This window comes from Aythya marila (genome assembly GCF_965140915.1).
Source record: "Aythya marila genome assembly, chromosome: 7".
NCBI lineage: Eukaryota > Metazoa > Chordata > Aves > Anseriformes > Anatidae > Aythya > Aythya marila.
The window spans coordinates 14,393,154-14,420,193 of NC_139048.1; the positions used below are offsets into that span (position 1 = coordinate 14,393,154).

The 27,040-nt window shown below is 62.0% G+C and overlaps 1 protein-coding gene across 1 annotated transcript in view; it reads right to left on the minus strand.

Annotated features, from left to right (window-relative positions):
- Window positions 1-26,552, minus strand: part of SLIT1 (slit guidance ligand 1) — a 42,184-nt gene extending 15,632 nt beyond the window's left edge. Inside the window, exons 1-4 of the mRNA XM_082764847.1 lie at window positions 26,326-26,552; window positions 16,767-16,838; window positions 16,435-16,506; window positions 15,813-15,884 (exon numbers count right to left, since the gene is read on the minus strand). Coding sequence (XP_082620973.1) covers window positions 15,813-15,884; window positions 16,435-16,506; window positions 16,767-16,838; window positions 26,326-26,534 — 425 coding nt within the window. The 5' untranslated portion in view covers window positions 26,535-26,552. The remainder of the gene's footprint in view (window positions 1-15,812; window positions 15,885-16,434; window positions 16,507-16,766; window positions 16,839-26,325) is intronic.
- Window positions 26,553-27,040: the final 488 nt, after the last annotated feature.

Below are 27,040 nucleotides of genomic sequence, written 5' to 3' on the forward strand. Positions count from 1 at the left end.
GATTGTGGGAACAGGAGGAGCTGGCCGAGGAAAAGAGGGGAGGGTGGGCGGGAGGGGGAATAAAGCATCTGCCACCCACCCTGGAGCCACTTCAGAGAGGGAAACAAGTTAAAAGCAGCAGCTCTAATGGCAGCACAAGTGCAATAACGAGCTGCAAACCCTGCGTGCCTGTCGCCGCCCCCTCCCCACGCCGTCCCTTTGTTCCTGCAACTCGTTAGCTGCGGGAAGGGGAGCGGACGCCAGGCCCAGGCATCGCCACCCACTCCCTGGCACACCAAAACAACTCGAGGGAGTGACAGCGCCTGCCCCAGCCCCGCTGCCTGCAGAGGGACCTGCTGCGTGGCCGAGACTCCCTGGGCTCCAGCAGACGGATGGATCCATCAGGGCTTTTCACCACCTGCACGTCCCTTGCACCCTGCAAGCTTGCTCTCCTCCCTCCTTCCATGCTTTTCCTTCCGCCTTGTCCTCTAGAAGCAGGAACCCCCTGCAAAAACCCCCACAGAGGTGTGGTTTTTCTTCCACTTTCCCTGCAGCCTGCCCCCCCGGAGCAGCGCATTTCACGTCTGCATCGCCTGCTGCTGGGTCACACGAGGCTCTTCCATGAGTGAGAGGGCAGCTGCAGCATGCACAGCGTGACCCCCGTCACTGCCAGGGGGCAGAGAGGGGCGCGGGCAGCAGCTGAAGCACCCGCACAGCCCTGCGGTGGTCAGCACGGGGTCAGTCCCTCCTCATCCCATCATGACCCCGTGCACCGAGGCCAGCTGGACCTGCTGGGTGCCGGTGTCGTGCCATGCCAGGAGCAGTGCCGGGCTCCAGCAGGATGGGAAAGTTGCATCCAGCAGCTCACAGCAGCAGAAACACCCCGACTCCATGCGGCAACGCTCCTCCAAAGTGCAAATGGAAAAGCAAATAGCTCTCCTGCCCAGCCAGCCCCGGCGCTGCGGGGAGCTGGCTGCACCTCTCATTAGCGGGCTTGTCCCGAGGTTTGCTGAGCTCAGAGCTAATTGACTCCCAGCCTCTGAGGGTTTTAATTGCTAATAAGTGTGAAGCCAGCCCTGCCGGCCCTCCTGGATTCCTCCCAGGTGCGAATGAGGCTGAACCAAGCCAAGATCCACGTCCTGGCTGTCCCAGCCTGGCCAGGAGAGGTGCGAGGCTGCCCAGGGGCTCGCATCCTGCAGCTCCTGGGATGGGATGGCAGCTCCAAACCCTGCTCCCAGCTCCAGCATGGGCTGAAGCAAACCCTCTGCCCTGGAGGGTGCTCTGGAACCAATGTTGATCTCCACAAGATCCAGCTGGAGTTATGTGCTGAGATGCCCTGCAAGTCGGCAGTCAGGGGCTGGCTCCCTGTGGAGGAGCGCTCCGTGAAGCCCCTGGCACAGAAACACCACGAGAAAGCCTCTGCCTGCTGCAGGCAGCACAGCTGCAGCCCTCCGGCCACAAAACATTCCTACCCACGAACCTCCTCCTGCGTCCAACCCCTCCTCCTCGTTTTGGGGAAACAAACGAGGTGCCAGGAGCACGCCTGGGTGCTCGCCTCATCCCCACACGTGGAGCGGGCACAGCAGCACCCTGCAGGGCACAGAGCCCCCTGCATGGAGCCCACGGGTGCCTGGGGGGCTCGCACAGCCCGTCAGCCTCAGAGCAATGGAGCAGCCCCTGTCCCTCTCTAAGCTGCCAGGTTAGTTAGTTTTGGGGTTAGTTAGCTTTGAGGCTAGCAATGCGTGGCCTGTCTCTGCTCCAAACGCATCTCATGTCAAGTCCAGGCACCCCAAGAGCCCGCGGCTGGCTGCGAGGTGGGGCACAGCCTCAGACGTGCCTGGATGGCCAGCTTCCAGGTTATCCGTGCGTCCAGTTTGCTCTGACAGCCCCCCAGGAAGCTGACAAGCAGAGGCTGTGGGTTCCCCAGGAGGTCTCTACAATTGCAGGCGCTTCACAGCGGCTGAGCAGCTCGCTGCCGTCACCTGCGCTGTGCCAGAGCACGCAGCTCTCAGGGGGGCCCAGAGAAAGAAGCACACACACTGCTACCGCTGCTCCCCCGTGCCCATCTCTGCCACGTCACGCATCCCTGGCCGCATTTCAAGCAGCTCAAGCAGGGATCGCAGTGCAGGTTCCAGCTGAGAGAAGGGGAATGGGGTGTGCAGGATGGGAGCTAGCACCAGAGAGATGTGCTGGCCCAGGCTGTGCGTGCAGGTATCGCCACCAGCACCCAGCACGGTGGCCCCGGTCTCCTCGGCACGCTGGTGGCTCGCTGCCCGTGGCTCTAGGACCCAGGGAGAGGAGGCATCGAGGCTGATTACCCCTGACAGAGGGGGTCTGGCGGGTTTATTTTTAACAGTTCTGATTGAAGCTGGTTTCCTGCTGGCATTAACACTCCCGCATCATTATCGGCTCCCCGGCTCCCAGCCACCAGGATGAAAGCGGGGATGAAGTCCCCGAGCAGCGGGGTCCTGGCCGCTTACCCTGCAGAGGGAGGATGCCCACACGGACACTTCTGGCAGCTGTCGAGAGAGAGATGAGGGGCATCGGTGGCAGGCTGTGGGGCTGGCACCAGGGGATGCACGCCAGGCAGTGCTCATGCACATGGGAACACTCCCTGTGCAGCCTTGGGACAGTGACACCCTCTCTGCGTGTTGCCAGCAGCCAGGTCCTGGTTCCAGGCACAATCCCATTCCAGCACCCCCCAGCTCCTGGAGGGGGGCACAGGGCAGGGGTGGCAGCCCCTTTATTTTCAGGCTGGGCAATGCAATGCGGAGCGGGTACTGGGGATCCCTGGGGGGCAGAGCTGGGTGCTCAGGGCTGAAATCCTTTTTTTTTTTTTTTTTTTTTTCCCCTAAGAAACAGTCAAATTCCAATGCATGCAGGCTAAAAATACACCCCAGTCTGCCAAGGGCTCTGCCCGCTCCTACATCTCTCGGATGATTCACATTTTGTCGGATTCCAAGATTAAAAATACCAGGGTTTGGAGACCAGCGCGTCTCAAGGAGGTGTCAGAGCCTGGCGGGAAGCAGCAGCAGCCCCAAGCTGCGAGGGGGCACGGCCAGATCCTGGCATGGCCAGATCCTGACATGGCCTGATCCTGGCACAGCTGGATCCTGCCAAAGGGGCCGGGTGCCTATGTGGGAGCTTGCCTCCAGCTTGTACCTCGCGTAATTACGTTCCCGGGTATAAAATCACCAGTAACTAATTAGACGGACCCGTTCCCGCCTAATACGCCGAAAGCCGCCTCCTAATTAAATATTATAGGGCTTTAAAAGCATTTCTGACAACATATTAGGTATGTAAAACACTGCAAATTAGCCGGCGCTCCCACTGAAATCCTGCCAGGGAACAATGCGTCTTGCTGGCCGGGAAGGGATGCGGGACACGGCTCCATGTGAATTGGGAGAAGGGCCCTTTCTGCTGCCTGAGCTCTTCATTAGGGTGTGGGATTCGCAGAGCACAAAGGCTGCAGCCCAGAAACTCCGAGCCCCTGGGCAAAAAGCCCCCGGTATGATCACGGCAGCAGAGGCAGAGGGGATGCCAGGGAGCCCCGAGCTGGTTAAGTGAGCATCGATGCACATTGTCCACGAGCACAGAGATGAGGTCCCAGACACCGCAGCTCGGAGGGGAAGGGGTGTTTTATCCATTATCAGCTCATCCAGCACCACGGGCAGGCACGAGGAGATAGCGGGGAGCTGCTCAGATGCTCGGAGAGGCAATTTCCACCCAGCTGCAGCGCATTTGATGTCGTGTGAAGCCCATTTCACACACGCCACCTGCCTCTGCTTTGCACAGGACACGAGGATAGGGCCAGCCCCTGCACAGCCCCAGCCATACACGAGCACCCCACAGTGCCCCAGCCATCCCGCGGGGCACCCGGAGGTCCCCATTGCACCCATTGCACCCCTCTGGCCAGCAAACAGCTGGGTTTGGTCTCGTCCTCCTGAGAGCCCAGTGGGGATGGAGCTGGGGGCTGTGGAGCTGGGATGCTGAGGGGCTGCAGCATCTCCCCTCCTGCACGCAGCAGCAGCACCGTGGCTGCTCCAGGGCCGGGCCCTTCCCCTAAAAGCAGAGCAGAGAGCAGGAGGCTTGCAAGGGAGAGGGCTGGGAGCGAAGGTAGGGAAAAAAACACCGGGTAATTGCCCACAGACTCGCAGGGTGTTTGAAATTCACACTTCAAAGTTGGTGTCTGAGGGGCCCGGCCTGCCTTTGCGGCACACCGGGGGCGAGTCGGGGAGCAGGAAGGGCAGTGGGGAGAGGAGACCGCTCGCGCTCCCATGGCTCCAGTGCCAGCACCAGGCACGCACTGGGCTGCGCTCACCCTCCCCTGCTGCGGCTGCCAGCAGTGCCCCTGCCTGTCCCTGGCACTCCCAGCCGAGGGATGCAGACCTGAGACCCCAAACCGGGCCAGGCTGTGCACACTAATGCTCCGGCTCTCTGCTAAACACGACAGGATTGAGGGGCTAAGTGCATCAAAGCCAGGCTTTGGACTGGCTTAAAAAGGCACCCGGATTTTAATCTGCCCACACCAGCGACGAGGAGACCCCCCCAAGCCATCTGCAGCCCCCCGAGCAGCATCCCAGCACCTCGCACAAGGCAGCCAGACGCGGCAGGGCTGGCCGAGCAGCTCTCCGGGACAAATTGTCCCCTGTGCACCTCAGGGACAGCCACCCCAAGCCCCTCTGCTCAGCCCCAGAGCACAGGACCCATCCCTCCCAGGGCTGCAGCCCACACCACTGCTTTCCAGGGGATCAGCAGCCTCATCCCCTTTATCCAGGGACAGATTGGGGACAGCGTGTGTCCGTGGCCACAGATCCAGGCACCACTCTCCCTCCTCCAGCCCCGAGACCTCCTGAGCCCCCCTGAGCCTCGCCAGCTGGAAGGCTCCCCCTGCAAAACCCCATCTGCAGGGCTGGGAGATGCCTTCTCCCGAGGCAGCAGGGGGCATGGGGAGGGTGCAGGTCACCGAGAGGGGACAGGACCCACGCAGGGACAGGGGCTGCCATGCACAAAGGCAAGCACAGCAGCAGGGAAGGGGTCCCGCTGCCCGTTTTGCAGCAGGAGGAGGATTTGTGCCGCAAACAGCCCCTGCCCCTCGTTGTTTTGTGTGACTATCTTATCCCTTATCAATAATTCACAGGTACAAACGATAACGTTAGCTGCCACGGGCTGGGAGCCACATGTCCCCGGCGAGGGGGAAGGGGCCGGGGCGGTCGCTATTGTTAATGCGTGTTGCGGGGGGGGGTGGAGGCGGCTTGGATAAATATTTAACAACGTGTCTCCGAGCAAATGTCCATGACCGAGGGCTGAACATGGGTTTTACACAGAGCTGCTCCTGCCCTGCAGAGGGTCATTAGCATGTTAAAAGCCGTCAGAGCGGGATGATGGAAGCCCCTCATGGGAGGACCCCCCCCAGCACTCAGCCTCGGGGGGCTGCTGGCACACGGCAGGGCTTTCCCTGCCAAATTCCCCTCTCCCCAGCACAAAGGACGGGGCTGTGCCCTGGGTGGTGCAGGGGAGCATCCCAAAATCCCGTAGCGAGGGCAGGATGCGGGTGTCTGCCCCTCCGAGGGGGCATTTTGGGTGCCTGGGGTCTGGTGGGTGGCCGTGGCCGCGCATTGTGCAGCGGCGTGACAAAGGGCAGACAAAGAGCCACACACCGCACTGGGGCGAGCTTCCTCTGCCGGCCTTTCTTTCGCCGTGCGGAGGGTGAGCTTTCCGTGTAAATCCCCGGGGCGCGAGGGGAGAATGAGTGTCTTTGTTGGAGAGGCTGGAGGGGTGGAAAAAAAAAAAAAAAAAGAGAAAAGGCACAAAACCCAACCGGCAGCACAAAGATTCGCAGGGCGTGCAAAGAAATTCCGACAGGCACAGGACCAGGGCTGCACCCATGTGCTGGGAGCTTTCCCTCTGCACCCCTCCTTCTGCACACGCTGTCCCCAGAGGACCCCAGGGTGACAATAATCCAGGGGCAGGCTCCCAGCGACAGCCCCAGAGCACGCAGCCACCAAGTCACCCAGACCGTGCACTCCTGTGTCACCCAGGGCAGGGGACATCCAGCCGCTGCGACGCCCCTGCCCACGCAGCCCAGGCACAGAGCTGGCCCTAGGGACCTGCTCCAGGTCTGTCCCTTCCCGTTTTGACCACGGGGGAAAGCAGCACGCTCTCCTTTGGTGCTTCAAAGGGCATCACGTCCATCTCTCCCCCGCTGAGTCTTCAGTGGTTAACAGCGCTGAAAAAGCCAAGTTTATTTCTAGTCTGAATTTGTCTGGTTTCAGCCTCCAGCTACCGAACAATTTTATGCTTTTTCTCTTTATCTTCCGTTAAAAAAAATTAATGAGGTGTGTACAATCAGGCTTCTCCCCATGCAGGTATGCAGAGGCGGTGAGCAAATCCCCTCTCACCTCCTCTCGCACGCACTAAATAGGCCGAGCACTTCATTCTTTGCACGGGGAGGCAGGTTTTCCACACCTCCCATGACACTGCACTTCCTCTCCGAGCACTTTCTAATTTCCCAGTCCCTGTCCCGTGGGCCCTGAGGCAGCAGCACGGTTCGGGGGAGCCCTCCCGCATGGTGACCCCCAGCCCTGTTCTGCTCATCCTCACCCCCGAAGCTGCAACGAGCAACAAGCGGGCTGCGAGCTGCCTGCTAAGTCCTTTTCGGTGTAACCAGGTCCCCAGACGCCGCTCGCGGTCTCGTAGCCGTGACCTACATTTTTTTCCCAGATGCGAGCCCTCGCATGCGGCTGTTTGCCAGCGCAGGTGTTTCGGCAGAGCCGCGTGCCCCCGGCTGCTCCGTGCGCCCCGTGTCCCACCGGCAGCCCCAGCCCCGCTCCCTTCGCCCATCAGCACGCCATCCCTTCCAAACCCAGCCGCAATATCCCACTCCGTGTCGCTGCAGGTGGCTTCTTCCCCAGCTGCATCGCTCACACGGCGCTCACCTTGTGCCCGCACGCAGGCACAGTGTGAGAAACGGAGGTGAGGAGCAGACAAAGCGTTGGCAAAAATCAGTTTTACCACCCAGGAATTATGGTGGGGCAGGAGCAGAGCCCCCCAGCACACTGCCACCGCCACGATTTCCCCGTGAAGTCTGCCAGTGAATCACGTTGTCAGAGATGCTACACTGATTTTGCAGAATATTAATGTTTTCATGGCAATCTCCTTCAGGCAAGAGTAAAATGACTTGCCGAAGTCTCGGTATATCATGTCAGCGCAGTCGCTACTTATCAACCCAATTTGTCAGCTCATCAAAAAAAATGATATCGGGTTTGTTTGACGAGAGCAATTTTCCGTGTGGATTGGCATTAATTATCCCTTAATTCCTCCCTGATTGCCGCCCGTGCCGGTGCTGTAGCTGGGATCGGTGTCGTGCCGGAGGCAGCTCCGTGTCGCGGGGACATGCTGCCGCTCACCACGGCGCTGTCACCACCGGGGTGACAAAGTGCCTGACGTACAAAGCTTGGTGCCCCCGGGCACTGCTCCTGGTCAGGGTCACACCGGGTCCGGGGACCTCGTGCCACCCCAGCACAGAGCCTGGTTTGTGCATCCCAGCCAGGGCTGGGGACCTTTCCACCCCTCCAGCCCCATTTCTTGGGCAGCGTGTGCTGGGGAGGCCCCCGGCAGAGCCAGGATTTGCTTTCTCTCCGGTCAGCCCTCGGGCTGAGGAATGCGGGGTCAGCACCCGCGGGGCTCTGCGGAGAGGCGCTTGTGTGGCGGGGACGCGGGAACGTCCCCTCGCGGCCACGCTATTTATTCTCTCAATATTTGGAGAAGGAAACAAGAGGCGGGGGACCAGGGCTGGGCCAGGATGGGGGGCAGACGGCGTGTCGGCACAAAGCACCCCGCGGGGCTCCTTCCCCTTAGCCCTGAGGGGCTCTTCTGCAGCCCGCCCCCCTAAGAAGCTCAAAGCCTGCTGTTAGCTGTCCTGTGGCACGGGAGGTGTCCCCAGCAGCCAGGAGATCGCGTCACTGCTCCCAGCCATAAAAAAACCCAGAAGCAGTGACCCTGCCCACGGCCCTCGGGGTCCCCATGGGTGACAGCACCCACTTAGCGCTGCCCTTTGCTGGTGCACACCTCATCTCTTCTGTGACCGACGTGCTTCCCATCCCTGCTTTGCAACCGGGGTGACTGAGCCCCAAGGTACCCCCAGAGCCCAGGCGGGGGTGCAAAAGGCTAAATATCATCGATCCTCATGTTATAACCAAGCCTTCCCAGCACAAATTGCTGCCTCGGTGGTGCTGCCGCGGTTGTATTTGCACTGTCAGCTCACCATGGAGCTGTGGCACCTCCAAAAGCCGGACCCACACGCTGTGTTTATCCCCAGCCCAGCGTGCCCGGAGCCTTGTGACCCCTAAAAGGCTCCTGGTGCATCTGCGGGCTGGCCCCGGGCACCGAGAGGCAGCCGGCAGCCCAGGGGACCCTGTCCCCACAGGCACAAGCTCAGAGCATCCACTTGCTACAGCATCACGGCTCCCAGCCCCGGCCGCCTCGCCCCCAGCTGGGGTTGGGGTTGTGAGGCTGTTTCCCAGCCCGGGATGCCCATCTGGAAGCCATTAGGCACCTTTAATCCCCCTCATCCATTCTGGTGCTGTCTGAGCTCCCCCCCACCAACACACACAAACGCTGCCATTCAAGCAGTTAATTTAAACAAATTCTGCCCAGCCGCCACCTCGAGGAGCGATGAAAAAGCCAAACGAAGCAGCTCAAAGCCAAGGGGGGAGAAAAAAAAAAAAAAAAAAAAAAAACTGAAAGAAAAGAAAGAAAAGAAAGGAAACCACTCGGCACGGCGGGGCTGATACCCAGAAAGACCAGCTGCATCCTCCTGTCCCAGCCAGCCACAGTTCCTCCCCTCTCGCAGGCAATCAGATACCATGCGGGCTGTGTAATTGGATGGCGAAGGATGGAGAGAGACATCTTAAAGCTGGGCTCTAATCTCATTAACACCCGGCTGCGGGGATGCTGTGAAATCGCGGGGATGCAGGAATGAGCCGCACGCTGCTGCGCCCACGGGGAAGAGAGCGAGTGAGCCGGAGCGCCCGGAGAAGGAAAATGCCTCTGTACGCACGGTGCCCCGGTTCCGTCCCCACCACGCTGATTAGTAATTAATAGTGCTGGTGGTAATTGCGCTCTTGCTTTAATAGCCACTGCCGCAGACCGGCACGGACCCAGCAAAACGCGCGGCCGCGCGTTTTGCTGGGTCCGTGCCGGTCTGCGGCTAGCGGGGACCACGAGCCCCCTTGGCAAATCCCCCAGTAGGGTCTCGCGATGGATCCAGCCCCCAAAAAATGCATCCCCAGGCCCCCGTTGCCTGGGTGACCCCGCAAGCCCGCATCGCAACACAGTGGCCCCTGGGAAAAAGCATCCCAAGCCCGGGATTTGGATAGAGGGGGGGGAAGCGCCCACCCACCTGTGGGGCTTGGAGCAGGACAAAAGCCCCTTTGAGCGCCGTGCAGAAGCCCCCACAGGGATGGGAGGGCTCTGGGGATGCGGGGCCAGGATTTCTGGGTCCCAGATTGGTGTGGGAGGGGTCTGGGGATGGAGATTCCCCTCCCAGCTCGGAGGTGAGGGGGTATTTTGGGGCTGGAAGCAGCGTTTCCTGTGCTTTCCATCAAAGTGTAATTTAATTCTCTGCTCATCCTCCATAGGATCCCGGAGCCATCATTTCCCAAGCACTCGGAGGATGGCCACGCTCGTCTCACCAGCACCTCCTGGAGCAACTCCTTTGCTCCCCGAGCAGCTCTGCCCCAAACTCCTTCTCCCACCAGAGGGAGAAGGGGGGGCAAGGAACCCACTGCAACCCCCCAGCTGCATCCTGCTGCCCCGTTTGCAGACCAGAAGACAGCGAGACGTCTTCGGTTACAAACAGCTCCCCCGGGAGCAGTAAAAATTAATCCAGCTTTTCCTGTCCTGAAGGGAAGTACAAACGGGGACCAGAGCCTCAGGGGGCAAAGGGGGGGTGCAAAAACCACGGAGAGGGGGGGGAGGCCATGGGGAAGACCCTGTAATCCCCAGGCTGCTGCGGGGCGGTGGGGGTCCCGACCCCAGATGTCTGTGTCTCGCTGGTTAAGTGGGGATAAGCCCGGGATGATAATTAGTTTAACACAGAGGAGGAGCTGGGAGATGAGCCCCCACCTCCCTAAACCCCCAGAGAGGGGCTCCCCAACCCCGTGCTGGGACCCCTCAGCGGTGGGGGCAGCTTCCCCTCGGCAGTGCCCCCAGCCCCCTCCGTGCTGGGAAACGCCACCCGAGGGAACCGCGGGTTAATTAGGCAGCTCTGCACATTGCCACGTCTGGGGGATACGTGTGCGGGGGTACCGAGCTACAATTTGCTTTAAAACCACCACCTCAGACTTCTTTCCCTCATGTCCTGGAAATCAAATTACCGGAGGATGAGTCTGCTCACGATTCTTTGAAATTACTTTGAACCTTTCTCCTAACCGAGCCGTAAAAACAGGAGGAAGGAAATGTTTTTATTCCGCCACCAAAATATACAGACAAAGGGAGCTCTTCTTCCAGTGCTTTTTTAACTCTTTCAGAGGAACAAAAGTGGTTGGGGGGCCGGATAGGGCATATTGGTGATAAACTGGGATGGAGAGGTTGAAATATGTCATTGTGCCGTGCAATTAGCACCGCTGCCCAGCATTAGGAAGATCAGCCCTTGATTTTTGGGTTGTGTTTCAATGCAGGTTGCAAATCCCCTTTTGCTGGAGCAGGGAGGTGAGCAGTGATGCTCTGCAGGGGACAATGATACAAAGAGGGGGCAGCAGCTGGAAACAGCCCCTCGCTTCAGCCCTAAACCCTATGCCTTAATAACTTTAGGAAAGTCAAATCCAAGCCGTGCACCCAAAGCAGGGATGAGGGCGCACGGGGCAGGTGTCCCACACAGCAGCGGCCGGAGGGGGGTCCCAGAGGCAGGCAGGAGAGGGGCGAGCGTGGCGAGGGTGGGAATCTCTGGAGAAATGCCCTGGTGCAGCCGCAGCCCCCCGGCCGCCCGCCTGGCAGCGTCTCCTGCACGGTCACCTCCCCACCTATTAGTGGTGCATTTGTTTCCCCGCGTTTCCTTAGAGCTGTCACGAGCCACACTGACTCTTTGTTCCCGGGGGCTGCGGTGGGGCCTCTCTTCCCCCTCCCCAATCCCCCCTATCCAGCTGGGGGGGGTCTCGCCTCGCACAGACCCCTCAGCCCCCCACTCCTGATTGGTATTCGGGGGGACACGTCCCAGCCCAGCCCCCCCAGCCCCGCGCTGCCTTGCTCCATCCCCGACAGAAGGGTCTTTGTCGGGGAGCGCGAGGGGGTCCGGCACCCGGAGTCGCGGGGACAACAGCCGCGGGGACAACTTGGGCACAGTGACAGCGGGGACGCGGTGCCCGAGGGGAGGGGGATGCTCCCGAAAGGGGCTCCGCATCCAGGCATTGGGGACGGAGGGGGTGACTGCTGCGGGACCCCAGAAGGGGTGCAGGGCATCCACATCTGTGTGCAAAGCGCCATGCGCGTGGGGTGCCGACGCCAGCACCGCGCCGTGCCCGCGGGCCCCTTCCCACGCAGCGGTTCCCAGGCACACGCCGAGCTCCCGGCTGCAGAGCGAGGCGTGGAGCACAAAACCTCACCGGAGGCACCGAGCCTCAGCCAAAGCCCCAGCAGGAGCGGTGTGGGAGGACGGGGCGGGTGTCTGGCACGGGAGAGCCGGCACGCAGCCAGAGCCAGCCCACCGCCTCGGCAGGATTGCCAGCGAGCAGCAAGCACGAAGGAAACATCCCCGGGGTGCTGTGCCGGGGGAAAAGCACCCCCTGTGCACCCCGACCTGCCCGTGCACACGTTTGGCACCAGCACCAGGGCACAGGACCGCTCATCCACCCACCCAGTAATCCCCTAGCCCATGTTCCCATCCCACCCAGTGCTTCTCCATCTCTCCTGCTCCCACCCGGGGCTTTCCCCGAGCAGCGCCGCGAGGAGCGGTCACTGGCACAGTCTCGCAGGCAACACCTCCCACGCGCAGCCAGCCCCATCTGAGCGGGGCCTGCTTTGTTATTCCTTCCCCCGACAGCTCCTTTTTCACTTGTCACCCTGTTTTGCTACTATGCAGCTCACAGCTTCCTCCCGCGTGCTTGTGGTCCTCTCCTTCTGAAGGATGTCATTTGCATTTTCTCGAGTTATTTAACACCACTCAATTTTTTTTTTTCTGCCTGCCTTTAGAGAGGCAATGGGGCTGCTTGGGCCAGATGCAGGGGTGGCAGCGAGGAACCTTGCCCCAGAGCTCGCTGTAATGCAGCCCCCCGTACCTGAGCACCCCGTGGCGGTGCTGGGGACTCAGGTCAGAGCTCCCCTATCGCCCAGAGCTTCAAACACGCCTGGTGCAGGGAGGGATGCCTCACCCCTGCTGTCACTCCCAGCCCCCAGATGGGACCAAAGGGACAGCATCGCTTCTTTCTGCAGGCTCCGGCCACCAGAGGAACACCTTGCTAGGAGCAGGCACCCCCAGCTCCCACAGCATCCCTCATGTCCCCAGCTCTGCCTCGGGAAGCCACCGGTGCTGATTGAGATGTTAACGCTGCTTCCAAGGAGCCCCAGGAGGCTGGCTGCTGCCCTGACAGACGGACAGGGAGCAGGACTGCCAGCCCTTTCTTCCCCCCCGGCCTTGGCGGCGAGCACGGACGCAGCACCAGCTCCTCCACCGTTTTTGCTGGCAGGGGTCTGACGAGCCGTGGCCGGCATCCGAAATGCTCAGAGCTGCCCGTGCTGAGCGCTGCTCCTCTCCTCCCTTGTGCCAGCTCGGCTTCCCTGGGAGGAAACTCGTTATTTATAGCCGTCCTGGCTGCTGGCAGCACGTTGCCACAGCCCACGGCTTTGCCTCCCTGACGATGCACCCGCAGCATCTCCATTCTCACCCTGCTGCCTCAGCCACCCCGGGCTCCTCTCTCCTCATCTCCCCGCCCAGCACCCCCAAAGGGGCTTAAATAGAGATTCAGGGGAAATATTTGAAGGGAGCAGGGAGAAACCCGAGGGCTTGGCTTTTCCCAAGGGAAAACCAGCTCCCACCAGCTCAGGAGAAGGGCAGAAGCGAGCGGGGCTGAGCGGAGATGCGCACGGCTGCCGGGAGCAGCGCGATAGCAGAGGTCACCTTCGTGCCTGGCCGATTCCCCCGGTGCAAGGCGAGATGCATTTTTTATCAGCTCACCACTTCACAGGAGACGTGCCCTTCCCCAGCCCGCCGCGGGGGCAGCCGAGCCCCCCCCCCTGGGCCCACCACGCTTTGTTCTTCCGTCCGGCGCTGACAGTTTAATTAAACCCAGTTTGAGATGGGGTCGCCTGGGTCAGGCGCGCCCCGGCAAAGCCTCAGATCAGCGCCATTTCCAGCCACCGGCGCTGCTTAATGAGTTACCCGCTCGTTACGGCGGGTGTCAACAAGGGAGGCCGTGCAGCCCCCCCTTGCCATCCCGCTGTGGGTCCGGCTCAGCCCCTTCGCTGCCTCCTGCCCCCAGGCTCAGCCCCAGGGCACCCAGGGCAGGATGCAGCCCCCAGACCCAGCCCTTATGCATCCAAATGGGGACGGAGTGGCATGTCCATCCCAATGGCAAACTGGATGGCAGGAAGGGAACTCAGTGTGCACTGAAATCTCAAATTTTCAGGCAGTTTCTGAGCCCACAGGCTGTGGCAGCAGCAGCCCCAGGTGCTATCCTTCCCTTGAGGAGGGGGCACCAGCTCTGGCTGCATTTACTGCAGCCGCCCCTGGCTGAGACAGGCTCTGGGCAGGCGTCAGCCCAATATGCCCAAGTAGCAAGAGAAAACATTCCTCTCCAGGCATCTCACCTCCCCCACGGCCTCATTTGAGGCTCGTTTTCCACTGGCCCTCTCCTGCCATTCCCCAGCTTATTTGTGCCCCGGCGGATCAGGTTTACCCCCAGCCCATTCCATTATCCTGATGCACAAATGCTCTTTGCAGCCTGGATCTGAGTAACTAATTGCAGCTTGCGCGGGGCCAGGAGACCGCAGAGCACCACTGGAGTGGATTAGGTTTTGACACTTGGACCCAGGAGGCGGAAAAGGCCTCTCTCGATCCTGACCCGAGCCAAGGTCCTCCTCCGCGTGCCCGCGAGAGATCTCTGCGAATGCAAGACCATCGCATGGCTGTCACCCACCGCACATTCAACAGATTTGCCCCAACTTCTGCTGCCACGTAACCACGGTGCTGCTGAAGATGCAGCGAGAGGAAGGCTGGAGGATGCTGCAGCACCCAGGCCAGCGCCCAGGCACCCATCCGAGCAGCCCCCTCTGGCTCCCGCACCCATCTCTGTCTGCTTGAGCTGCCGCCCGCCTGCTGGACCTGGGAGCCCCAGCAGCCCCGCAGCTGGAGATGCACACCAGGGCTGGATGTGGTGGGCAGGGCACGGGGAAGCTGGCACAGACACCGGGTGCTGGGAATGGTCTGGGGACAGCGCCCTGTAAGAGCTCTCAATTCCCGTCCCATCCCGCACGGTGTCCCGGCCAGCCGCTGGGGCAGGAAGGGGGCACTGGCCACCCCAGATCCCTTTCAGCAGTTAAATAAGCACGAAGCCTGGTGGAGAGGCTCCGATTTCAGCTCGAGCAGAGCTGATTTCAATTTAGCTTAAACCTGTTCCCCACTGACTCATATCCCTGTAGCCCGAGCCGGCTTTGCCGCAATTTAAGAGTGTCCTTGTGACCTCCCGCACCGCCGCACCAGCAAGGTTTCAGATCTCACCTCCTGCTAAGCCAGCGTGACGGGGCGTCTAGACAAGGTCTGCACTGGCACCCCTTTCCCTGCCATCCCCCCAAATTGTCCTGGGGAACCTCAGGAGAAGGGAGCCACGAGGAGAGTTGGAGGCAGGTCCCTGACGGTCCCCAAGCGCAGCAGCCGGTGCTCTGAGGGACTGGCACCACCTTTTGCTGGGGGGCTGCAGGACCCAAGCCTGCTCAGATTGCAAAAAATAAAAATAAAAAATAAAAAAACATCTACAGGTGCTGTACCAGCAGAGATGGCCAGAAAACAGCTCGAAGGTGGAACAGAAGAGGTTTGACACCACCAAACCATGGGGTGGGAAACGACAGCGGAGCAAAAGGGGGGGCCTGGTGTGTGCCCACCCGCACGGAGGGGTGCGAGGGGCACATCCCCAGCTCCATGATGAGCCACTTTTTGAAAGAGCCCAGTGCTAAAATCCAGGGAAGATGAAAAGGGAAGCATGTCTGTTTGTAAAATAACTCTCTCCACTGTGTTCTTGTTGCGCAACGGGCGGCTGGAGGAGGATGGGCCTTTGCTGGCGCCACGCTACGGCACAGCTGAGCTCAACAAATGCCATTTGATAATTAATTGAACGCCTGTGCTATCAGCTGCCATTACCTAGGCCCATCGCTGGCGCCCGTCCACCATTTCACACATCCCACGCTGGCAACCCACCCGGCGCTTTAACCCTTCATTAAACACCGCGACCGACTCCTGGCACCCGCAGCACCCCCCCGGGGCAGAGCAGCTCCAGAGCCTGCCCCAGGCACTGCCGTGCCTCTCCTGGCAGCATGCTGGCCCATTCGCTTATTTTACCCCCCTCCTGCCTCAGTGGGGACCTGACGTCCTCAGTTCCCAGCTGGGAAGCGGAGATGGAGGATGCCACACGCACAGACCTCGCGTCCTGGCCCCAAATGCCCTGCTCCTGCGTGGTGCAAGCGTCCTCTCCGCGTGGTGCAGAGCACCCAGCCCGAACCACCAGCACTTACAGGACATTGTTAAACACCAACACAACCCCTGAGCCCCCCAGGGGACACCCCTGCCCCTCCAGCCCCCCAGCAGCCCCACGCACAGCCGGGCAGGGGACCCAGGAGGTACTCACAGCCGCGACAGAGCCTGGTTGTGCTGGAAGAGGAGCTCGGGCAGGGCGTGCAGCTGGTTGCGGTTCAGCCGTCTGCGGGGAAGGAGGAAAGGGTCACGGGCTGGGGAGGAGAGCTGCCAGCCCCACCCCGGGCACAGTTTTGGCTCGCTCCGGCGCGCACGCTTCCAGGTGATGGGAGCCAACTGGGCATTAATAGATTTACTCACAATATTGCAATTATATGCAGACAGGGCTCCAAGCTGTTAGCTGCTGATTGCTGCTTAACTGCGCTGTTAACCTGCTGCTCGCTCGGCTCCTAATGTTTGCTCGAGCAGCTCGGGGGTTTTAAGCTGCTGAGCTGTTTTATTGAGTACTGAACTGTAGCTCAAGGCTCCCTGGCTCACACACAGGACACAGCTGATAACAGCGGTAGTGATTTGTGTTTAACCTGCCCCTCACCTCAAAGCATCACAAAGGGCTTTGAGATCTGTAGGAACAGCAATGGGTTTGCTTCCCAAGCCGCTGTGAAGCAGCGATGCTGTTTGAAGCCACGCAGCACCGATGTGCTATGGGTTAAGGCAGAAAGTGCCCGCGGGGAGCAGAACTGCCACCCCGTGCCACCCCCTGCGCGCCCACCACTCACAGCCGCTCCAGCTCCTTCAGGTCATCGAACGCCCCGCGCTCCACCATGCTGATCTGGTTTTCCATCAGCTGCCTGCGGAGAGGGACACAGGGAGAAGGGGTTGGCTTTTGGAGGAGTGGTCTCCAACCCAACCCAACCCAACCCAACCTGACCTGACCCAACCCAACCCAACCCAACCCAAGCTCTTTCTCCCCGCTGGAAGCCCACCATATGCTCCAGCCCAATGTGGGTGCCCGCCAGCCCCACCAGCAGGTGCCCACCAAAGGGCTCAGCACCATCCTTAGCCCCCCAGAGGGGCTGCACGCTGAGCGTGCCACTTGCTGGGGACTCACAGGACACGGAGCTGCTTCAGCCCGGAGAAATCGTTCTTGTGGATGCGTGTGATGTTGTTGCCGTTGAGCTCCCTGGGGAGAGAAGAGGCAGAGGTCAGGGGGAAAGCTCTCAGGAGCCAGCTGGGCACTGTGGCCCCAGAGTCCCCAGAAAGGCATAGCCCAAAGGACAGCAGTGGCCACTGCATTTCTGTGCCCTCAGTGCACCAGCTGGCATCGCTCAGGGTCCACGAAGCAGCACGGGACTGCCCTGCTCCCCATCCTGCCAAACCCACGCATCCCTGCCTGCCCAACTGCACATCATCCTGCAGGGGAATGCAGCAAATGTCTGACGGGCTCATCCCAAATTCACTGAGCCACTTAGAGAGGGCAGGGGCAATAAGAAAGCCGACAACTGGCCCCTGGAGAAGCAGGATGCCTCCGAGCACTCCGCTGCAGGTCACCCACATGCATGAGGACTGGTTTGGTGCTCAGCCACCTCACACCTCTACAGCACATGCCTGTAGGACGAGCACACTTCAAGGGCTTCTGTAACCCTTCTGCGAGCCAGGTCAGTCCCTATAACCCACCTCTTAGGAGAAATAAGGAAAATCCTGCTCCCTCCATGGCTGCTGCCCTGTCCAGGGCCTGCTCGGCACCAGGACACGGTGCACCCTGCTGGCCCGAAGCCCACTGCACCCATCCCTAGCCGAAGTCTGCCTCTGTGGCCATAGCAGGGTACGGGGTCAGTGTCGGGATGGCCCCAGAGGCGTCGAGCAGCGTGTAGGGCCGCCCGGTACAGCCCGCGCAGCCGCGCACCCCGGGGTGCTGCCATTGTCCCGGTGAAGCGGCTGATAATGGCTAATGAGTTCCAGCTCGCCGTTATAGCCCCATAATTACACAGCTATTCAGCGGCTGAGATTGCCGGGCTCCTGCCATTATCCAGCCGTGTGTGTGCCTGCGTCGGGAGGGAGCTGGGGGGGCACGTTACTAGGACACAGATGAATGCAAGTGGGGAATGAATAGAGGCTCCCCAGCCCCGGCGATTAAACCGAGACCCACGCTCGGGCTCCGCAGCCCCCCCGGCTCGCCCTGCCTGCGCCGCATGGCACCGGGCTCCAGCAGGGCTGGGGATGCACGTCAGGGGGCTGCCACCTCCGGGGACTGCTCTGTGCCTCTGTGTGGGTGCCCATTTCCCCACAGATCCCATCCGTGGGGCCAGCCGAGGGAAGGGGGGAACCCCTGCTTCAAGTGTGATTTTCCTCAAATGTCCAAAAGGGTCCGTGCCGAAGCAGATGGCCTCGGGGAGGTCCCCAGGGCTGCATCAGAGGCCAAGAAGAGGTGACAGCATGAGCATGAGCTCCTGGAGAGGGCAATTTCCCAGCAGGACCTCACATCACCTTCTTTTAGATGTATGTTAAACCATAGGCTGCGGTGTGTACGTGGAATTTGGGACATCCCTGGTACCGCAGACGGAGCAGAGCAGAGCCTCGATACGAACACTGCCCAGCCTGCACAGCCCAGGGATGAGTCCCAGCACCAGCACTCCCGGGCAGGAGCAGCAGCCGGAGAGGCAGGGCACACAAAGCAGAGCACAGACAGGCAGAAACATCCAACAGCCATGGACGGGCCCCTCCACGTGCCAAAACCAGCACCTGCCCTCTGCCAGGATAAAGCCTCCTGAACCCAAAGACTCTCCAGCACACGCAGGCACAGGCAGGGACGCAGCATGCTGCTGCCCACCCAGCCCGCAGCATCCTCCCTGGGTGCCCCCGAGCACCCTGGGGTGCCCTGGGCATGGGGTTGGTGGCCATCCCCAAGGCCACAGTGTCCCACGGCCCCTGCACAGCCCCGCTGCCTCGGGGGCTCGCCCTGCGCGCTCCCTGACAACTGCTCTCGGCATCTCCCCATGCCTTTGTTCGGGTAAATGATGGCCTCTGCAGCCGAGATGGGAACGAACAGCAGGTACAGCTTATTTGTAAGGATGCCGAGGCAACCCTGCTATTTAACTTCGGGCCATTTTTTTCCCCCTCCAAATCCCCCTCGGCTCCTCACGGAGATAAATCACGCTCTGCTGTGCCCAGACCCCGGCTCCCTGCGGCTCAGCTGCCGCCGCCGAGCCCTTCCCAGCGAAGCAAACCCCTGCCCTGCCCCATGCAGCAGAGCCTCTGAGGGCTGGTGTGGCTGGGGACCCGCCTGGTACTGCTTCTGGGCTGTGATTTGAAAGCCCAGATGCAGGGCACGCTCATCCCCCTGCAGCGGGGAGCATGTCTGGATGCTGCAGGGGGCTTCCTTGCACCACATCCGCATAGTCTGGGCTGAAATTCGGTTCCCGTCTCCGGACGGCTCGTTCCTCTCCCAGGAATGTGTCCTTTCCCTCTCCGGGGTGGGAGCTACACCAACTCTGTAACAAACTTGCCGAGTGCAAAGGCTGCGGGGTAATTTATGAACCGCAGCCGACACGAGCGGTATTTCCCTGGGCGCTGATTTATCAGGAGCAGGGGAGGGGAACGCTGTGGGGGCAGCGCAGCCCGTTTGTGCTCCGTTACAAAGCAGCAGCTTTTTGGCACGCACACGGCTCCCGCCCTTGCACTCGTCTGCTGAGCCTTGCTCCCCCACCGAGGCAGAGAAGAAAACTGTGGTGCTCCCAGGACAGCCCGAGGCATCTCCAGCATCTCACCCCTCCTGCCACGAAGACCATTGCCAAATTCTGACCCCCTCTCGCTGCAGGTGGGCCCCATCCGTGGCCACCACGCTGCTCCCGTGCCCATGCAGCTCCCCTCTTCCAGCCCCAGCAACCCCCTGGCACATGCAGCCCCCATCCTCTCCATTTTTCCAGGGTAGGACCCACCAGGTCGTGCTCCAGCCGCATCCCTGCTGCTGGCTGCTGCCTCCCACCCGACACCTCCCTCCAGCCCCCAGGCTCCTGCATCCTTTTGGCCAGACCGCTCCTCCTGTTCCCCAAGCCCACTCTGAAACCTCAGCCCGTCCCCCAGCATGCTCGCATCTCTCCCAGCCTGGTGTCATCTGCAAATGTGGCAGGCAGCTCCCCTTCCATCACGGTCCTGCTAATGGAAACGCCGAAGAGGAGCAGACCCCGGACTGACCCCTGTGCTCGGCACTGGGGCACAGAGCAGCTGCAACCTTTCATCCTGTACTTTTACTGCATTTCTCAAGTCTTCTCCAGATTTCACTCAGCTGCTTGAATGCGACGGAGTCCCAGAACAGGCCTGGAGCTTCACAGCCCTGGGGATTTGGTGCTTCTGGTGCACGGAGGGGAGCTCACCACATCTAGAGCCCGAGGAGCGTGTTTGGGGTAACCCCATCCCTGCAAGGTGCAGGAGGGGATCCGGGATGCTGCTGCCTCTGTTTGGGGAGAGGCGCTGGGCACCCACACCGACACAGCGGCACAAGGGGCTCAGCACCTTCTCCTCCTTTTCCTCCCCACCCTGGCCTTGAACTACCCTACAAGGAGGAGCCCACGGGGTTCACCCCCCTAAGCCCCTCAGGGGACGCAGCACACCTCAGCACAAACACCCTCCTAGGAGCCTGCAGGGCCATGTGGCCAAAAAGGGGAGCCCCAGGAGCAGCTGTGTGCTCTCTGTGCTCCTCGCAGGGTGACCACCCCTTGCTGGAGGGGAAACCAAGCCCGAGCGCGGCGCTGGCCCCCAGAGCACAGGGCACTCTGTAAGCCTTTACGAGGTACTAAAGCAGGTTAGCATCACGATAAATTTTTAAGTGCTACAAACAGCATTGATCGTGCCAGGGGCACTGCGGAGCGGGAAGGCTTTTTCTGTTCCTCCTAAGTTCTCTCCGGGGCTTTCATGCCACAGCCATTAGCTGCCAGCAGTCAGGCAGCGCCTGCCCCTCGCACAGCACCGTGGTGTCCCCTTCGGACGAGCCATCCTTCCCCTTTCAGCAGAGCAAGGTCCAACCCAGCCCGACCCTCAGCAAAGCCTCTGCTCACCCCTCCCGGAGCAGCTCGCAGCGGAGGCACCAGGATGAGCACACCCCAGCTGCTGGGTTTTGGGATGGCGACCCCAGTGCCTGCTCAACCCAGCTCCAGGTCCCCTGGAGCACCCCATGCTGGAGCTGGGGCTTCCTCCCTCCATGAACTATCTGGGGCACGGGGGTGCTGCCCGGTGCCCCCCCAGCTCCCTGCTCAGTGGGCTCCCCCCGCCGGGGCCGGCAGCTCGCATCTCTCCCACTCGCAGTGCCGAGGGCTGCTCCTCGGCTGCATCGCTTGAAAAATTAATCTTCCCTTTTCTCTGTTCTTCCTCCTCCTAGCAGCTTCTCTCCCCCATAGGACACTCGCCTCTGCTATTTTGAGCGGCAAGTGCATCCAAAATGCACACCAGGAAAGCAGAAATTCAGCAAAGCTTCGGAGGCTGGAGCCCCGAGATGGACCCGGAGGGACCGGCCCTGCGCCCTGCACTGACGCCACCGAGGTCACCTCACCCGTGCCGCAGACCTAATAACCACCTTGTCACCTAACCAGCTCCTGCCCACGCTGCTAATTGTGGCCTCGTGCTCTGGGCAGGAAAACCTCAGCTCCTGCCACCGCCGCCTCCTGCGCAGGGCCGGCCACCAGCCGCGGGAGCTGGCACCGGGGCCAGCAGCAGAGTGGGAACGTGGGGCTGGTGCCCCACGAGACAGGGCCACTGTTAATGCACAGCTGCTTTTATAGCCCTTCAGACAACACACAGAGAAATGGTTTTCCCTTTTGGGTTCTACGGAAGGTTATTTTGGTAGCGGGGAACATAAAGGGGCTCGCAGACGCAGCGCTAAGCACCACCGGAGCGGGCAGGGAACCATGAAGGACGTGGATGTAAGACAAAGGCAGGGCTTCCTTCACCCACCTCACCTCTCCTGGAGAGCAAACCGGAGGAAGCCCCGCCACAGACAAAGCCCCTCTCAGCACGGGGTGGCGGGCTTGTCCACCTTTCCCCCACGGGACACCCTTCCCCTGCCTGCGCCACCTCGGTGGCACCACGGATCCCCTCTGCTCCGCCGTGCCGCTGGCCGTGCTCCCCGCGGGGTCCCTCGAGCATCCTCAGCCCTTCCATTTTACACAGCGCTGGCTGCCCCACGCTGCTGCTGGCTGAGGATTCATTAAGAAAAGGAAGGGAACAATGAAGTGGGCAGCGTGAAACTCGGGGGAAATGCAGGTGCCACGACGAGCCAGCTGGAGGGGGCGCGTGGTGTACACAGGGTGCTGTGCCATGGCCACCCCACCGCGGTGTCCAGCGCACCGGGGCACAGCCGAGGCATTTGCAAGTGCACGGCAGGGAGTGAGGCTTAGGGCCAGGAGCTGCTTCCCTGCTCGCTCCCACCCCGGCGCAGAGGAGTCGCCGGCAGCACAATGCATCGCCCCGGAGGAGCAAAGTGGCAGCGCATTGAAGGCAAAAATATCTGTTTTAAAGGATGCAATAAAACAGAGCCGCGGAAGGGTTTATAGGGAAGCAATTGCTGTGCAGGGTGAGAAGTGGTCACCAGAGGCCAATCCGACGGGCTTTATTGCCTGTTACCGGTGACTTTCCCCAACCGGGGGACAATAGATCCTGCGCTATCAGCCTCAGCCCCAGTCAATACAAACACGACATAGTTTTTTAAACTAATATTTTTCCAGCATGCAATTCCACGGAGAGCGAGAACGCAGCGTTACCATGGCGATATATAGACAGCATCTGCCTTGGACGTAGCTGAAGGGAGAAATTGGAATAGAATTGCAAATTTCCTCTGTCCGGGAAGGCTCCCAAGGAAGCCACCGCGCTGGGCTGGGCGGGCTGGGCTCCCTCCCCCGGTGAGCCCGCACCCGCCTTGTGCCATCCCGGCCATCCAGGCACGGTGAGGGCTGTGGGGTCATCCCAGCACTGCCCCGGCTGGAAATCAGTCCCGCATCTTGTGCTGGGGCTCTGCAGCCTGCCCGCTCCCCCACACCTGCAGCCAGCCCCCTGTGCGCTCAGAGGAACAGCAAAACCTCAGCCGGCACCCTGGGGAAGGAGGGGTTGGCCCCCCCAAGGTGTTTCCTAAAGGAGCCTTCCCGAAGCACCCCAAGGAGACGTGGAGCGAGGGCTGGTGCCCAACACACGAGCGCTGCGGCCATGCACCAGCCCGGCTGCCGCAAGACATTTTGCTCAGGCAGCTCGGGGAGAGGTGCGTGCATGAATTAAGCGCTCTCCAAACAAGAGCTCGCTGCTGTAATTTCGGCAGCAGATGGGCACGCAGCGCACCAGCCTCGCAGCCGCAGCCACCCTGGCAGCACGCGCGCCCGTTCCCGAAGGCTGGAGCTCAGCTCCCTTTCTCTTTGCCAGCGATCTGGATGCAAAAGCCCCCAGCTGCAGCAGGGGGGTGCATTTCCAGATGGGGCCCGTTTCGGCACGGGCAGGTCCTGAGCTGGGGGAGCAATTCAGCCAGGAGCCCCACGCCAGGCTCCGAGGGGCAGCCACGGGGGCGCAGCAATGGGGCGCTGGTGCTGCCGGAGCCCCCCAGCACACAGGGAGGTGGTGACAGGGGTGAGCGGGGCAATTCTCAGCTGTCAGCTGAAAACTTCAGGAGCCTTGCAAGTGCAAGGCAATCAGGCAGCATTCAGGCCCCATTAGCAAATAGCCGCGCTGGAAGCAGCCATTTGCCGGCGGTGAATTTGCACTGATCCTGCTGGCACGGGGAGAATTACCCAGCTCCCCGACAGGGGAGTCTGCTCCTCAGAGGCGCTTTCAAAGAAAGAAAGAAAAGCAAGCGAGCAGGCAGGGAAGGGAAGCGTGCCCTTCTCCCACGGCTCTCCCCCCGCAGCTGAGACTCGGGGGGCTGCCAGGGGCAGATAGCCCCCAGGGGAGCGTGGGGGGCCGGGACCTGATCCCCGGTGCCACACGCAGCATTTCCAGGTGGGTTTCCCAGGGACAAAGTAGCCTGGAGGATTGTCACCCGTCCTGCCCACCATGCCCCCAGGAGCTGCTCTATCTATCCTGCTTGCCAGAGGCACAGGCACTGTGCCGAGCTCCCAGAGGTTTTGCTGCTTCCCCCCTTGCTGCAGCACAAACCTCTCTGCTCCGTGCCTGCTGCAGGTGCACCTGGGGGTGCGGGCACCACTTGGCTGCCCCGGTGCAGGGAAGCCTCACCTCCACCCTCTGGAGCACTGCTAGGTGGGCACATCACCTTGGGGAGCTGTCCCCACCTCCGTATCTCACTAGAAAAGACCTTTGACAGTTTCTCTCTGGTGTGCGATTCTCCCCTATTGCAGAGCTGCAAAACCTGGGAGAGCTTTGCCTGGGACAGGAGCTTACCCCTTACCCTGGGGTACGGCTACACCGGAGCCCACGGTCACCTCCCCTGAGGAGGGAGTGCTGCCATGTGCCAAGTGCTCAGTGCTTGCAGGAAACAGACAGACTAGTGAGCCTACGAGGCAAATAATCCCTGTTCTTCGAAGGAAAGGGGTGTGTGTGTGTTTCAAAGGCTCAGACCTCATCACTGGGCTCTGCTGCCCCAGCCCATAGAGCAGTGCCTGCAGGTTGTGCACCATCCCCTCCGGGTCTCAGCCAGCTGTGGGGCACTGCAGGATGGCCGGGAGGAAGCCTGGTGCCTCCAAACACTGCGTAAGGCTGCGGCCGTGCAACAGGCAGGCAGCACGAGAGCAGAGACACCGCTGCCCCTTGCCAGGTTGGCACCGCTCCCGCCGCACATCCCAGGGCTGGGAAAGAGCCAGGCAGGGAGGGCACGGGGGAAGGCTCGCTGGTTTCCCAAAGCAAGCCAGCCCTCGGGGACAGAGAGAGCCGTGCCCGGTCCGTGCCGTGGGCTCCCCTGCAGCTGCTAGCTGCCCCTGCTCTGTTAAGCAGGGAAAACTTGGAGGCAAGATTGCAGCTTTATGGAGAACCTGAACTCGCTTACGAGCTGTTCCAGCATGAACGCGCTGCTTGGGGATGGGACCTGCTGCGCGCAGACACCCTCCAGCACCTGCGAGGGCGTGCAACAAAGCTGGAAGTAGTTATCCAGCAGACAACACCCACGAGGGAGCAGCACGTCTGCCTCAGCCCCGCCGGCAGATCCTGCAGCAGCAGCTGCGTGAACGTGCAGGGAACCCGGCGTCACCCGGGGGGACGGGCACGCAGCACTGGGCAGGCGAGGCAGGGTGGTGGACAGCGACTGGGACCAGCTGCCGGAGGGCAGAGATGCCCCGTGGGGCACTAGTGAAGACCCCCCCAGGGGTCTGTCCCCTCCAGCAGCAGGATCACCAGCTCGTCTGAGCGATGCTGAGGTGGGGGCTCACTGCCCACCTCCCCAAAACCTCCTGGAGCAGCTGCTGCGGGGCACACGGTGCTCCCCAAAGGGCAGAAAATGCTGCTGTGCAGACCTTCCCCTAGCTCTGGGAATGCAGGGGAGGGTGCCACGGCCCTAGAGCTCACAAACCAGCAGCCCGCAGCCGCCTGGTTGTTGTTGTGTGCAGTAATTGCTTGGAGGAGGATAATTATGGCGGGAGAAGAGAAAACTCCATGAAAGCGGTGCCCCGCAGAGCTCCCCGCGCGGCGCGCTGGGTGCAGCCCAGGCAGCTGCCACCCTGCCAGGCTGCCTGCTGTCCCTGCCTGCTGTCCCCAGCCGCAAGCAAAGGGCACGTTCACACCCCAATAACCAGGTGAGGCACGGCACTGGGGCAGGAGGAGCGCCGTGTGCCCAGGACACATCCCATGGCAGGCACAGTGCCAGCAGGCTGCAGGGCAGCCCCTGGGCGATGCACCCCCTGCCCCCGAGCAGAGGGGAGAGGCTGGGGACAGCTCTGCTGCCCTGCTGGCAGCAGGGACACCTGCACACCGCGTCTGTGCCCCACGGGAGGAGAGTTCTCCCCATGGGGGTCCAGCCTAGGGACCCAGAGCCCACCCCGGAGGGGCTGATGAGCAGGGAGATGGTGGCACAGGGCTGGGGGCTGGTCTCACTGCGGGGTCCCCAGGGGAGAGCGGGGGGACAGGAGCTGATTCCTGGAACCCAAGCAGCATTTCCAGGCGGGTTTCCCAGGGACAAAGGGGTGCCCAGCACGGCTACGGGCTGGGGAGGGGAGGGGAGGCACCCCCAGGCAGCCCCTCCAGCTGCATGGGTGCCCCGTGGGGACAGCCCCACGCCTCGCGGGCTGCCCGGGGTCCCTCACACCTCCCACCCATGGCCACCAGCACAAACGCCCCCTGCAGCACCCCCCCCCCAGCTCTGCTCCCCCAGCTCACACACGGGGGCTCTCCCACGAGCCGGACCCCCCGCACATCCCTCCCACGGCTGGGGGGGCGGCACACACACCCCGCTCCCCACCTCGACGGGGCGCACCCCACGGCGGAGGGGACAGCAGGGGGGCACCCCACTGCGGGATGCTGCCCACGCCCCCCGGCCGGACCCCAGCAGCAGGACGCACCCCCCGACGGGTTCCCACACCCGAGCCCCCCGGCAATTTGCACAAGCGCTGCCCTCCCCAGACGCCCCCAAACCCTCCCCAACCTCCCCGGGGCCGCTCTCCGGGCTCCCGCACCTCCATCCCCGACGTGCTCCGTGCCCCCCCCGGGTAATGCCCCCCCGGACAAAGGCTGCCGGAGCCCCCGCGGCTACTCACAGGCGCTCGGTGCCTCGGGGGATGCTTTTGGGCACGGCTCGCAGGGCCGTGCCGTGGCAATCCACCGTGGTGCCGCTGCAGGCGCAGAGCGGCGGGCAGGCGGCGGCGGGGGGGCCCCGGCAGAGCGCGGCGCAAGCCAGGAGCCAGGCGGCGACCCGCAGCCCCGCCGGGACCCCCGCCGCCCCCCCGGGGGTCGGGGCCGCCGCCATGGCAGCGGGAATAGGGGCGCTAAGCGGCGGGGCCGCTCAGCATCACCGGGGGGAGCTCGGCACGGCTGGGCAAGGCTCGGCACGGCGCGGCTGCGGGGCGAGAGCCCCGTCGGCGGCACTCCTCACTGCCGCCCCATCCCGCAGCCAGGCTCAGCCTCCGCGCTGGCTCCTCCTTCCCCATCGCCCTGCCCGCCCCGCAGCAGCCCCCGCCTCTCACGGAGCCCCCCTCCCCGGTACCCAGCCCGGCCCCCGAGCGCGGAGCCGTCGGGGGTCTGAGCCCCGAGGGGAGGAATGAGCGCTGGGCTGGGCTGGGTGGGAGAGGCAGGGGGCTGGTATGGGGTGGGGGCATCCTTCTTGTCCCCCCCGTGAGCTCTGAGCACCGTGATCCGGCTCCTTTCCCACCCCAAGGGAGCAGCTCAGGAAATAAAGTAGTGTGAATGTGGCTGTGGCTGATCCTCCAGGATCAAAGAGGCAAAATGTACCTGTTTCGAGGCAAAACATGAGCA